We start from the raw sequence: 13,823 nt of genomic DNA, 5'->3' as shown, positions 1-13,823 counted from the left end.
CTTTATTTAGAATTTTGTACATGACAATTCTATTGTACGAGAAACAATTTGATACCAAAAGCCACAGTTTACACCAATGAGTTTTGTGGCTATATATTAAGTTTAATTCCTTCGTTATTTACATGGTTAATATTTTAAAATCACTGGACATCTACCACAGTGCAGGCATTCCTCTGGAACACTCACTTTTAACACTGACTATATATAAAAAAAGAACATTTTTCTATATGTGAACAACAGCACTGTATTTGTCACCTGGTGTGTGTACAAAGCAAATGTATGCAGATTTCATCCAATGTATTTACTAGTACAATCACTTTTACTTAAGATACATGAATGTTCATAATTGATAAATAAAAGGTTCTTTTATTAACTATAGAACGTGCAGGCAGGGTCTGGGTGGAGACTCACTCAATAGCACCACCTAATGGCCAAACAAAACTTGCAACGACACCACAGCAGGCAGCTGTTCGAATACAGCTTCCCCGTGTCTACACACAAGGAGTTTCAACGTTAACTTTGACCCAAAGTGGACAACAGGAGCCAGAAAGTGTTGCACGCCCGCAAAATTTGGAGACCAGAAGTACGTCCAGATTTTTAAAACCTCTTTTATGCAAACTAACCACTCCAAATCATTTAAAACGACTCTGAACTCACCCAAAACTAATCACCCACTGTTTAAAAAGATAGGTGCACAGCCGAGAAAACGCTGGAAATACACTGGCCGGAATTTTACTGGCCCCCGCCACGGGAATCTGAGGGGTGGGCGGGGGGGGGACGGAGCGTGGGGAGGTTCGTTGACCTTAGGCGGGATGTTACGGCTTCGGGACGAGCGAGGCTGTAAAATCCCACCCAGTGGGTCTCAGGCATAGTTTAAAGTTTTAAATTTAAAAGATTTTCATGTTAAAGTTTATTTATTAGGGCCACAAGTAGGCTTACATTAACACTGCAATGAAGTTACTGTGAAAATCCTCCAGTCGCCACACTCCTGTTCGGGTTACACTGAGGGAGAATTTAGCACGGCCAAATGTGGGAGGAAACCCACGCTGACACGGGGAGAATGTGCAGCCTCCACACAGACAGTGACCCGCGGCCGGGAATCAAACCCAGCTCCCTGGCACTGTGAGGCGGTAGTGCTAACCACTGTGCTACCGTGCTGCTGCTGCTCCCGTGTAGGTGGGAGCCGGACTTACATCCTTAGATTGCAGATGGAACAAGGCGAGTTCAAGGACTTACACAGCTATCGAGAAACCCCCTCTGAAGGTGCTTGTGTGGATCCTGGGTGAGGACAGGTTGGAGCTCAATGGCGCTGCCTATTGTAGCCGATCATCTGGAGCTAAATATTGAGACTGAGATGTCAATTAAGACCAATTGAATGAGCTGCTGCCATGAACCTCAGTCCCTTGCAGAGATGGTGGAGGAATGGCATTTTTAAAAAATACATCGGGTCACTCCGGTTTCCCTGGTCGTTGTCAGGGATCCTGACCCACTCCCTATAAAGTCAGCAAAGGCAGTGCGGGGGAAGGGTGGGAGTGTGAGGGGAGAGGGTGGGTACAGAAGAAGATGATGCAGGAAGAGGAAAGGACAATTAAATACTCCTCCAAACCAGGCTGGCACAGTGGTTAGCACTGCTGCCTCACACCACCAGGGACCCCAGTTCAATTCCCAGCTTGGGTGCAGAGTTTGCACATTCTCCCCATGTCTGCGTGGGTTTCCTCCCATAATCCGAAAGACGCGCTGGTTAGGGTGCATTGGCTGTGCTAAATCCTCCCTCAGTGTAACCCGCACAGGCACCGGAGTGTGGTGACTCGGGGGATTTCACAGTAACTTCATTGCAGTGTTAATGTAAGCCTTAATTGCAACTAATAAACAAAATAAATTTAAGAATTAAGTGTCAATTGTGCAATGAGTTACGGGAATAGATAGCAGATCCGGGGCAAATGAAATTCCCCACAATATAAAAAGCCCCAAGTTGGTAATTTAGAGGCAGTGGCAAGCAGGAGGGAAGGGAGAACTCTCGAGCATCAGGAACCATTCGGCTAGAGCAAGAGAGAGCTTTGTACGGAATTGGAAATGCTAAAAACTTCACGTGACCGAAAGCAAAGAAAATCATCCTCAATCCATCTGACAGCTCAGAGGGTCAGTTAGTACAATCATATAAAACCTCAGGACCAGAGGTTAACACGGGGACACGGGCAGAGTTTCAAATAGATTTCTGTAGCAGCGTTTTACTGGCCAATAGGTGAGGGGTTGGCAGGGAGGTGAAGGGTCACACGAGGGGGGGTGAGGGGGGGGGGTGACAATACCACACCTACCGCAGTGAGCTGTGTGGGTCCCAATCCAGCTGTTTCACACAGATGTTAAAGCGAAGCAGTTTGCTGTGTGTTCTCCATGTGTTCTCAATGGGCTCCAGGGAACACGGTTCACTTGCTGCTGGCTGCGTTCGCCAATCCCCCCCCCCACCCCCACTCCCCACTCCCCACCCCCCACACCTCAGGCCTTCTCCAGGTAGGTGCTGGGGACCAATCCACTCTGCCCGTTCCGACTGGCTGTCCACCATCCATCCTCATTCTCGTCTGTGATCTGGATGATGTCGTTGGCGGCGATGTCCAGCTCGTCGCTGTTCTGGTGAGAAATACAAAGTGCCGTGAGCTCCCCCCGGGCTGCTCGCTGACAAGCTTCCAGTGAAGCGAGTTGGGCGCCTGCCGTCCTGAGGCTAGTAGCCAGGAACCCCACCCTCATCCCGGCACCCTCCCCCCTACCCCCTCCCCCCCACGTCCACCCTCCCCACCCACCAGCCCCCTTACCCCCACATCTACCCTCCCCACCCCCCCCAGAACAACCCCCCCCCCTCCCCACTGGCCTGAACCATTGCAAGGAGATTCTTTCTCGACTGTCTCAACAAACCCCCTCCCCCCACCGCTCCCCCACTCCATCCATCTCCCCCAAAGCCTTCCCGATCACAACATCCCCTACCCCCTCCCAGCCTCCCTCCACCACCCCCCACAACTCCCTCCTGGGAGCCATTCCCCTCCACACCCCCACCCTTCCCTGCAACCATCCCACAACCCTTCCCTTCCCCTTGGACGGCTCATCGCTCCCCCCCAACCCCCGGGACCCCTCCCTCATGTCCCCCCAATCCTCCTCCTTCACCCCCTCCCTCCCACAACAACCCCTGCACCAAACTTCCCCCCTGTACTCTCCCTCCCTCCCTCCCCTGGAGCCATTCCCCCCACCCTACTCATCCTTGTTCTCCCCCCTCCCCACCCCACCAGAACACTCCTCCCCCGCCGGCCCCCCCACAGACCCCCTCCCCCGCTGGCCCCCCCACAGACCCCCTCCCCCTCCCAGCCCCCCACAGACCCCCTCCCCCTCCCCCGCCGGCCCCCCCACAGACCCCCTCCCCCGCTGGCCCCCCCACAGACCCCCTCCTCCGCCGGCCCCCCCACAGACCCCCTCCCCCTCCCCCGCCGGCCCCCCCACAGACCCCCTCCCCCTCCCCCGCCGGCCCCCCCACAGACCCCCTCCCCCACCGGCCCCCCCACAGACCCCCTCCCCCACCAGCCCCCCACAGACCCCCTCCCCCCACCAGCCCCCCACAGACCCCCTCCCCCTCCAGCACCCACAGACCCCCTCCCCCTCCCCCGCCAGCCCCCCACAGACCCCCTCCCCCCACCAGCCCCCCACAGACCCCCTCCCCCTCCCCCGCCAGCCCCCCCCACCCGGTGATACGCGTTGCACAGTGGCCATGCGGTTATTGGAGAGGTTTGCCCAGCTGGAACCCTCCCAGGGCAGCGAGGCTGGGCGATGGGGGTGAAAGCTTTGCCAAAGTTACCCCAGGAACAGATCAGAGAAAATCACACTGCAGCACAGGGCGAACAGCGTCAGGGAGTCTGCACCCCTTACCTGAGCAGTGTAGTCGTAAAGCACCCGGTAGTTGTTTGCATTTTCCTGTTGTGCAACCGCGACGCTGGCGTACAAAGCCTCTGCTGCGGAAAGCAGAAAATCAACCAAATAAAAACCTCAATCACTCCATCGTCAAAATTACTGCACTGGTGTGGAGCTGTAATCTTAACTGTAGGCAGCCAAAATTGTTGTAGGAGCCTTAATTCGGAAGCATTCCCTTGTTTATTTTGGCAGTTTGTACCAGGGAAATGCTTGCGCTGACCTGGGGAATATTTATCCCTGAAGCCACTGGCTTCTTGTAGGTGAGTGTTAATGAGAAGGGTCGGAGGCTGCCCTCAGTGCCCACTTGTCACAACATAGAGCAATACTGCCATCTGATGGTATGGTCAAGAAATAGCAAGCCCTATCTGGAGGCAGGTAAACACAGTAAGCAGTCTCACAACACCAGGTTAAAGTCCAACTTGGACTTTAATACAAAGAACAAAGAACAACACAGCACGGGAAACAGGCCCTTCGGCCCAACGAGCCCGTGCCGCCATCTCAACGATGTGTTTTTCCTACTCCACCCTTGACCCATGTCTACGCTTATGGTACCCCCATTGGAATTTAACCTGGTGTTGTGATATTTCTTACTGTGTTTACCCCAGTCCAATGCCAGCATCTCCACATCATGACTACCATCGAGCCAGGAAACTCAGCATACTAAACATTAACTTTTGTTCATTACAGAGTCTGGTGTACTTTTGAGTGAGACACATCAAAAATAGCACATTCCTACCCTGGTGGAGGCCTTCCCTTGCACCTCTGACATCACCCCATCTCAACTCATTTCAATTTGAGATTAAGTGTGGCAAATCGTGCAAACTGTGCCCCGCATTCCCTCTAATTCTATCTTTCACCCTCGTTCCATGCTTTTAAAACTCTTATAAGCTCTCTAACGATGCTCTACTCCAATCTCTCACAGATTTAGCAATCCTCAGGAAATGGACCTACCTTATATTAAGCTGATCTTTCTCTGCACCCTAGCTATGACTGTAACACTACATTCTGCACCCTCTCCTTTCCTTCTCCCCTCTGTATTCTATGTACACTAAGAGGTCTCACAACACCAGGTTAAAGTCCAACAGATTTATTTAGTATCACGAGCTTTCGGAGCACTGCTCCTTCATCAGGTCAGTATCGATATGCATGATCTTCTCAGAGATCGACCTAACCCGCACATCTCTGGATACTAAGGGGGTCAATTTAGCATGGCCAATCCACCTAATCTACACATCTTTGGACACCAAGGGGCAGTTTAGCATGGCCAATTCCCCTAACCCGCACATCGTTGGACTGTGGGAGGAAACCGGAGCACCCAGAGGAAACCCATACAGATACGAGGAGAATGTGCAGACTCCATACAGTCAGTCACCTGAGGTTGGAATTGAACCTGGGTGTCTGGAGCTGTGAGGCAGCAGCGCTAACCATTCTGAGGGAGTGCTGCATTGCCCGAGGTGCTGCTTTTCAGATGAGATGTTAATCTGTCTGCTCAGGTGGATGTGAAAGAACCAATAGCATTATTGCAAAGAAGAGCGGGAGTGTGTGTGTGGTGTGGGGGGGTGGAGGGAGTAGTTGGGGGGGGCTGGGGGATGTTATTCCCAGGTATCTTGGCCAGAATTCATCCTTCAATCAATATCACAGAAAAGACATCTTGGCTGTCGCATTTTCCAACGAGTGACTACACTTCAAAAGGTGGTTCATCAGCTGGAACATGCTGGGAGGCAGCTGGGTGGCTGCAGAAGGCGCCATATAAATGCAGGTGCTCCTTCTGTCTCTTACCTGGAGGTGGGGCTGTCACGTTGGTGGTTGAATTACTACTGTTGGATTTGGAGGTATGTCCCGGTATTAGATGACTAATCCTAAACAGCAAGGAAAAACAAAAGTTATAAATTCACAACTAACAATATAGATAGAACAAACTGTCATTACTCAGCCTGAGTAACTTTCACATACACCAGGTATATTCATTGATCTGCTTACCGATTCCATTGCTTCAGATGAGATGTCGGTCCCCAGGTTTGATTTGAAAGTGTTTTAATTCCCCGTCCCCCCAGGGGGACTGACTGGTTTAGTATATTGACCACCTGTGTGATCGGTCTTTCCGCCAGACCCTTAATCAATAACAGGCAGGCTTTTTGAACCAATAAAGATAAATATTATAGAAAGGATATTATTAAGCTAGAAAGAACGCAGAAAAGATTCACCAGGATGCTACTGGGACTTGATGGTTTGAGTTATAAAGGGGAGGCTGGATAGACTGGGACTTTTTCCTCTGGAGCGCAGGAGGCTTAGGGATGATCTTACCAAGAGTCTATAAAGTAATGAGGGGCACAGATGAGCTGGATAGTCAACATCTTTTCCCAAAGTTCGCGGAGTCCTAACTAAAGGACACAGGTTTAAGGTGAGAGGGGAGAGATACAAAAGGGTTCAGAGGGGCAATTTTTTCACACAGAGGGTGGTGAGTGTCTGCCAGAGGTGGTAGTAGAGGCAGGTACAATTTTATCTTTTAAAAAGCATTTAGACAGTTACATGGGTAATATGGGTATAGATAGGGGCCAAATGAAAGCAGTAGAGACTAACTGGATGGTTTAAAAAAAAAGGACGGCATGGACAAGTTGGGCCGAAGGGCCTGTCTCTGTGCTGTAAACTTCTATGACTCTAAATACTCACTCATTATTGCCCATCTGCATGTTCCAGGATGGGTAAGGGGTTGGTGCCAAACCCTACTGGTTAAGATCAGCTGGCAGAGTGCAGAGAGAGACAGTGGCAATGTCCCTGGAATGACAATCTCCAGGTCCAGGCTTTCTGCTCCGGAGACATGGGATGGGATTTTCCTCTTAGATGGGCAGGACTCTGAGGAGGTAGGGTCATTAAATATCTTTAAGGTTGGATTAGATACATTATTGATTGACAAGGGAGAGAAAGGTTCAAAGAATACTAAGTTTAAAAGTTTAAAGCTTATTTATTAATGTCACAAGTAAGGCTTACATTGACACTGCAATGAAGTTACTGTGAAATTCTCCTCGTCACATTGTTTGCTGGAGCAGACGAGTGAAGGAGCAGAGAGACGGATAAGAGATTACCTGTTAAGAACCTGTTTAAATAAGTTTAAAGCACTTTGTAGTAAGCACTTACCTTGTAGAGCTGTTTAAATCATTCAAAAGCATTTTTGCGGGCTTTTTGTATTTACCGCTTTAAGAATTCTGAGGGAGTGGTTAGAAGGGAGTTGTGGGGGAGCAGGCTTTAAATCAGCGCCAGGTTTAAAAGGAGGCCTGGTGTAGACAGCGGGCAGCGGAGTGAGTGGGAAGCAGAGTGAGTGGGAAACAGAGTGAGCTACTAGGGCTCAAGATCAAAAGGGTTTGGGGGAAAAGGGGCCAGGTAAGCTAGTGTGGAAATTTTCAATATTACTACAGTGAATAATGGAGGGGCATGTGATGTGTGGTTTCTGTATGATGTGGGAGCTGGTGGACCCCAGGGTTCATCCCAGTGACCATGTCTGCAGTAAGTGCAGGTTGCTGGAGGAGCTCCAGCTCAAGGTAGATGAGCTGGCCTCTGAGCTACAGACACTGAGGCTCATCAGGGGGAGAGAGGGTGTCATTGTCAATGGGGTGCAAGTGACATCCACCCCCCCCCCTCCCCCCCGGCTAACTCTAAGGGTCAGGAACAAGAGGGGGGTGGGGAGCGGAGGCCTCAGCCTCTCAATCTGCATAACAGGTTTGAGGTTCTTGCTTCCAGTGTGGACGAGGACGAGGGAGGTGAGGTCGGTGAGCAAACTGCACACGGTACAGTGATGCAGCAGGACATAGGCAAAGAGAAAAGGAAAAGGAACGTAGTAGTGATTGGGGACAGTGGGGTGAAGGGTATTGACACTGTCCTTTGTCGCAATGACAGAGTGCACAGAAGGGTGTGTTGTCTGCCTGGTGCTCGGGTCCGGGATGTCGCATCTGGGCTGCAGAGGAACCTGGAGTGGGAGGGTGAGAATCCGGTCGTTGTAGTACATGTGGGTGCCAACGACGTAGGCAAAGTGCGGACTGAGGATCTGGGGAGGGAGTATGAGAAGCTGGGAATGGAATTAAAAAGTAGAACCGACAAGGTGGTTATCTCTGGGCTACTGCCTGAACCGAGTGCAGACGGGCGTAGGGTTGATAGGATTAAGGAAGTGAATGGGTGGCTCAGGGATTGGTGTGGGAGGAATGGGTTTGAATTTATGGGGCATTGGCACCAGTATTGGGGTAGGTGGGACCTGTTCGGGCGGGATGGGGTTGGTCTGAACCGTGCTGGGACCAGAGTCCTGGCAAATCGTGTAAAGAGGACTGTAGACAGGGCTTTAAACTAATTAGTGGGGGGGGGAGGGTGCGAGGGTAGGTGACATTACGGGGCCTAAAGTTAAGGAGAGGGTACAGGTAAGGGAAGAGGCCGAGGATGTCCCAATAATAAAGGGAGTAGGGGGCGTGAGTATGGTTGGTGGCGTTACGGCAAATAGGGTCCAGGTGAAGGCTGGGATGAAGGCACTGTATCTGAATGCACGAAGCGTTCGGAATAAAGTGGATGAGCTGGTGGCGCAGATCAGCACAAATGGATACGATCTGGTGGCCATTACAGAGACATGGCTGCAGGGTGACAGGGACTGGGAGCTGAATGTCCAGGGGTATCAAGTGTTTAGGAAGGATAGGTGGGAGGAAAAAGGGGGGTGCGTAGCTCTGCTGATTAAGGATAGCATCAGGGTGGTAGCAAGGGATGATATTGGCAAGGATATTTTGGCCTTGGAGGGAGTGCAGAGGAGGTTTACTAGGCTGATACCGGAGTTGAGGGGGTTGAGCTATGAGGAGAGGCTGAATAAACTGGGCTTGTACTCGTTAGAGTTTAGAAGAATGAGGGGAGATCTCATTGAGACATATAAGATGATGAATGGGATGGATAGGATAGAGGTGGAGAGACTCTTCCCGCTCAGAAAGGACAGTAGGACTAGGGGGCACAGCCTCAAGGTAAAGGGGGGGGGCGGTTTAGAATGGAGTTGAGGAAGAACTTCTTCACTCAAAGGGTGGTGAATCTCTGGAATTCTCTGCCCGTTGAAGTGGTGGAGGCTGCCTCGCTAAATATTTTTAAGACGCGGGTTGATGGGTTTTGATAAGCGAGGGGATTAAGGGTTATGGGGAGAGGGCGGGAAAGTGGAACTGAGCCACGACAGATCAGCCATGATCTTATTGAATGGCGGGGCAGGCTCGAAGGACTAGATGGCCTACTCCTGCTCCTATTTCTTATGTTCTTATGTCACACTCCGGTCCCTGTTCGGGTTACACTGAGGGAGAATTTAGCCTGGCCAATGCACCCTAACCAGCACGTCTTTCGGACTGTGGGAGGAAACCGGGGCACCCAGAGGAAACCCACGCAGACACGGGGAAAATGTGCAGACTCTGCACAGCCAATGAACAGTAAAGTTTGAGCCAGCTTCTTTTGTCAATAGAATCATAGAACCCTACAGTGTAGGAGGAGGACATTCGGTCCATCAAGCCTGCACTGACAACAATCCCACCCAGGCCCGACCCCTCTAACCCCATGCATTTACCCTGCTGGTCCCCCTGATACTAAGGGACAATTTAGCATGGCCAATCAACCTAACCCACACATCTTTGGAGTGTGGGAGGAAACCGGAGCATCCGGAGGAAACCCACGTAGACACGGGGAGAACATGCAGACTCTGTACAGACAGTGACCCGAGGCCGGAATTGAACCCGGGTCCTTGACGCTGTGAGGCAGCAGTGCTAACCACTGTGCCACCTAATACCGTATCTCTATAACTACCATTCCATTCCAAATCCCTGCATTGCCAAAAGGTGAGAGCCACTGACAGCAGCCAGAGGCTGGTTCTCTGTCTGCCTCCCTTCACTAAAACGTGTTCGAGGTTGCTGCTAACTTAACACCGGTGTTCGTTAGGTGGGTCTTTGGTCTACGAGAGTTGTACCAGGAGCTGCTCCAATGTCCTTGCGTTGGGAGTTGAACATTCAGATCACGTTTAGCAAACCTAACAGACCCACAATCGCAGGAGTGTGTGAGGCGGCCCAAGTACTCCTGGGACCAGCGGTGGAAAAATCCGACTGACGCTGACATAAAACGATCCAACTGTCTCGTGACAACGTGAATGATTGCTTAGTGTTAATCAGCTACTGCCAAGCCAAGGTGTTAGTTGCTGCCCTTTTTAAAAGGCACAGTTTGCACACATTTATAGCGATAGTGCTAGACACACAAACACGCGTCAGCAAACAAGTCAATTTATAGGTATACCTGTTGGGTAAATGCAAAATATTAGGAAAATATCTGAAACACAAAATATTGAAACGTGAGAGTTAACAACAAACACAGCCAGAAGCATGGGACAAAATCACAAGTGGCAACATTTACAAAATCCTGTTCAGGCTCCCCCACCATAATCTCTCCTTGTTGGGGTTCCATACACTCTTTGTTTTACATATTTATTATTGTCGCAAGTAGGCTTACATTGACACTGCAATGAAGTTACTGTGAAATTCCCCTAGTCGCCGCACTGCGGCGCCTGTTCGGGAGGGAGAATTTAGCACGGCCAACGCACCCTAAACCAGCACGTCTTTCAGATTGTGGGAGGAAACCGGAGCACCCGGAGGAAACCCCACGCAGACACGGGGAGAACGTGCAGATTCCACACAGAGAGTGACCCAAGCTGGGAATCGAACCCGGGTCCCTGGTGCTGCGAGGCAGCAGTGCTAACCACCGTGCCTCCACTCTACCTGTGTCCACTTCAGTCACCTAAAAAATTAAAGTTGTTAAAAAGGAAACTTCTGCTCTCTCCACCCCTGTAATCGCACAATGTCCACACTCCCCCATCCCCCATCCCCCACCCACCCCCCCTCCCCCCTCCCCCCGCCCCTTGTATTTATATAGCACCTTTTACCAGGACTACAAATGGTCAGCGACATCAACTTGCTTCACACTTTCACACACAGAAAGCTAAGGAAATTTGGCATTCCTGCTACGATTCTCATCAACTTTTACAGATGCCCCATAGAAAGCATTCTTTCTGATTGTATCACAGCTTGGTCTGGGCTCCTGCTCTGCCCAAGACTGCAAGAAACTACAAAGGGTCGTGAACATAGCCCAATCCATCACACAAACCAGCCTCCCATCCATTGACTCTGTCTACACTTCCCACTGCCTCAGAAAAGCAGCCAGAATAATTAAGGACCCCACGCACCCCGGACATTCTCTCTTCCACCTTCTTCCATCGGCAAAAAGATACAAAAGTCTGAGGTCACGTACCAACCGACTCAAGAACAGCTTCTTCCCTGCTGCTGTCAGACTTTTGAATGGACCTACCATATATTAAGCGGATCTTTCTCCACACCCTAGCTGTGACTGTAACACTACATTCTGGACTCTCTCTTTCCTTCTCTGTGGAGGGATGCTTTTTCTGTATAGCGCACAAGAAACAATACTTTTCACTGTATCCCAATGTGACATTAATAAATTAAATCTAACTGTATCCTAGTCAGGTTTTAACATGGTTAATTATTCATTCTTTGATTACCCTGTGTGACAAGAATGTTAACATTCAGAGGAGTGTTGGCAACTCACCCAGACACCTCAAATTTCTGAGTTCCCAGGTATCCCAGAACTCCCTGTATCTTCCTGCCCTCAATCCCAAAGTCTTGGAATGCCCAAGACTCTTCCACACTCCTGACTAACTCATCTCCCAATATTTGGAATGATAACTTGTCCCGATATAAGCCTCCACTGTTGGATTCCTATTGACAGGAAAAAGTCTGACGACGCCAGGTTTAAGTCCAACCGATTTATTTGATAGTAAACTCACAAGCTTTCGAGGTTTCCCTCTTCGTCAGGTGAATGGAGGGTTCTGGCCTCAGACTCTCCATTCACCGGACGAACATAAGAACATAAGAACATAAGAAATAGGAGCAGGAGTAGGCCATCTAGCCCTTCAAGCCTGCCCCGCCATTCAATAAGATCATGGCTGATCTGTTGTGGCTCAGTTCCACTTTCCCGCCCTCTCCCCATAACCCTTAATCCCCTCTCTTATCAAGAACCCATCAACCCGCTTCTTAAAAATATTTAGCGAGGCAGCCTCCACCACTTCAACGGGCAGAGAATTCCAGAGATTCACCACCCTTTGAGTGAAGAAGTTCCTCCTCAACTCCGTTCTAAACCGCCTCCCCTTTATCTTGAGGCTGTGCCCCCTAGTCCTACTGTCTTTTTTGAGCGGGAAGAGTCTCTCCACCTCTATCCTATCCATCCCATTCATCATCTTATACGTCTCAATGAGATCTCCCCTCATTCTTCTAAACTCTAACGAGTACAAGCCTAGTTTATTCAGCCTCTCCTCATAGCTCAATCCCCTCAACTCCGGTATCAGCCTAGTAAACCTCCTCTGCACTCCCTCCAGGGCCAAAATATCCTTGCGCAGGTGCGGCGCCCAAAACTGCACACAGTACTCCAGCTGCGGCCTCACCAATGCCCTATACAGCTGCAGCAAGACCTCCCTACTTTTATATTCAATCCCCCTCGCTATGAAGGCCAGCATCCCATTCGCCTTCCTGACCACCTGCTGCACCTGCAAGCTGGGTTTTTGCGACTCATGCACAAGGACCCCGAGGTCCCTCTGCACCGTCGCCTGCTGCAGTTTTTCGCCACGTAAGTAATAGTCCTTCCTACCATTCTTCCTACCAAAGTGGACCACCTCACACTTGCCAACATTAAATTCCATTTGCCATTTCCTGGCCCATTCGCCCAGCCTATCTAGATCCTTCTGCAGACTCTCCACACCCTCCGCACAATTTGCCTTTCCCCCAATCTTGGTGTCATCAGCAAATTTCGACACCCTGCACTCGGTTCCCTCCTCCAGATCATCTATATAAATGGTAAATAGCTGAGGCCCCAGCACCGACCCCTGGGGCACCCCACTAGTCACCAACCGCCAATCCGAATAGCACCCATTGACCCCCACTCTCTGCCTCCTATTTGACAACCAATCCTCTATCCACGCTAACACCCTACCCCCAACTCCATGTCCCCTGACCTTCTGCAATAACCTCTTGAACAGGGAAACCTCGAAAGCTTGTGAGTTTACTATCAAATAAATCGGTTGGACTTAAACCTGGTGTTGTCAGACTTTTTACTATGTTTACCCCAGTCCAACGCCGGCACATCCACATCAGGATTCCTATTGAGCCATTCACATTTCCATCGTAACACCAAAGAGTTTTGTTTTAAGCTCGGAATTTTCTGGCACAACTTTGGGGGTTCCCTGGATTCCTGCGCACAGTCACATTCTGATCCAAGATCCAACAGACAAAGAACAAAGAATGGTAACAGTACAGCACAGGAACAGGCCCTTCAGCCCATCAAGTCTGCGCCCATCATACTATCCTATCTAGATCAACCGTTTATATCCCTCTATACCCCGTCTGTTCATGTGTCTATCCCGATAAGTCTTAAATGTCGATGTGTCTGCCTCGACCCCATACTTGGCAGTGCATTCCAGGCCCCCACTACCCTCTGTGTCAAAAATCTCCCCCCGCACATCTCCACTGACCCTCTCCACCCCCCCTTATCTTGACCTTGTGCCCCCTGTAATTGTCATTTCTGCCCTGGGAAAAAAGCTTCCAACTGTTCCCCCTATCTATACCCCTCATAATTTTATAAATTCTATCAAGTCGCCCCCTCAGCCTCCGTCTTTCCAGGGAGAACAATCCCAGTTTATTCAATCTCTCCCCATAGCGAATACCCTCCCATACCAGGGCAACATCCTGGTAAACCTCTTCTGTACTCTCTCCAAAGCCTCCACATCCTTCTGCTGGTCTGGCGACCGGAATCGGACGCAGTATTCC

At 50.3% G+C, this 13,823-nt stretch overlaps 1 protein-coding gene across 1 annotated transcript in view; it reads right to left on the bottom strand.

Annotated features, from left to right (window-relative positions):
* Positions 1-2,493: 2,493 nt before the first annotated feature.
* pstpip1a (proline-serine-threonine phosphatase interacting protein 1a) overlaps positions 2,494-13,823 on the bottom strand; it is a 79,786-nt gene continuing 68,456 nt past the window's right edge. The window contains exons 13-16 of the mRNA XM_080216160.1: positions 10,231-10,263; positions 5,728-5,807; positions 3,907-3,989; positions 2,494-2,625 (exon numbers count right to left, since the gene is read on the bottom strand). Coding sequence (XP_080072286.1) covers positions 2,494-2,625; positions 3,907-3,989; positions 5,728-5,807; positions 10,231-10,263 — 328 coding nt within the window. The remainder of the gene's footprint in view (positions 2,626-3,906; positions 3,990-5,727; positions 5,808-10,230; positions 10,264-13,823) is intronic.

Source organism: Carcharhinus amblyrhynchos, chromosome 32 (assembly GCF_965287045.1).
Source record: "Carcharhinus amblyrhynchos chromosome 32, sCarAmb.v2.hapA, whole genome shotgun sequence".
Taxonomy (NCBI): domain Eukaryota; kingdom Metazoa; phylum Chordata; class Chondrichthyes; order Carcharhiniformes; family Carcharhinidae; genus Carcharhinus; species Carcharhinus amblyrhynchos.
This window is presented reverse-complemented; position numbering and strand designations above follow the sequence as displayed.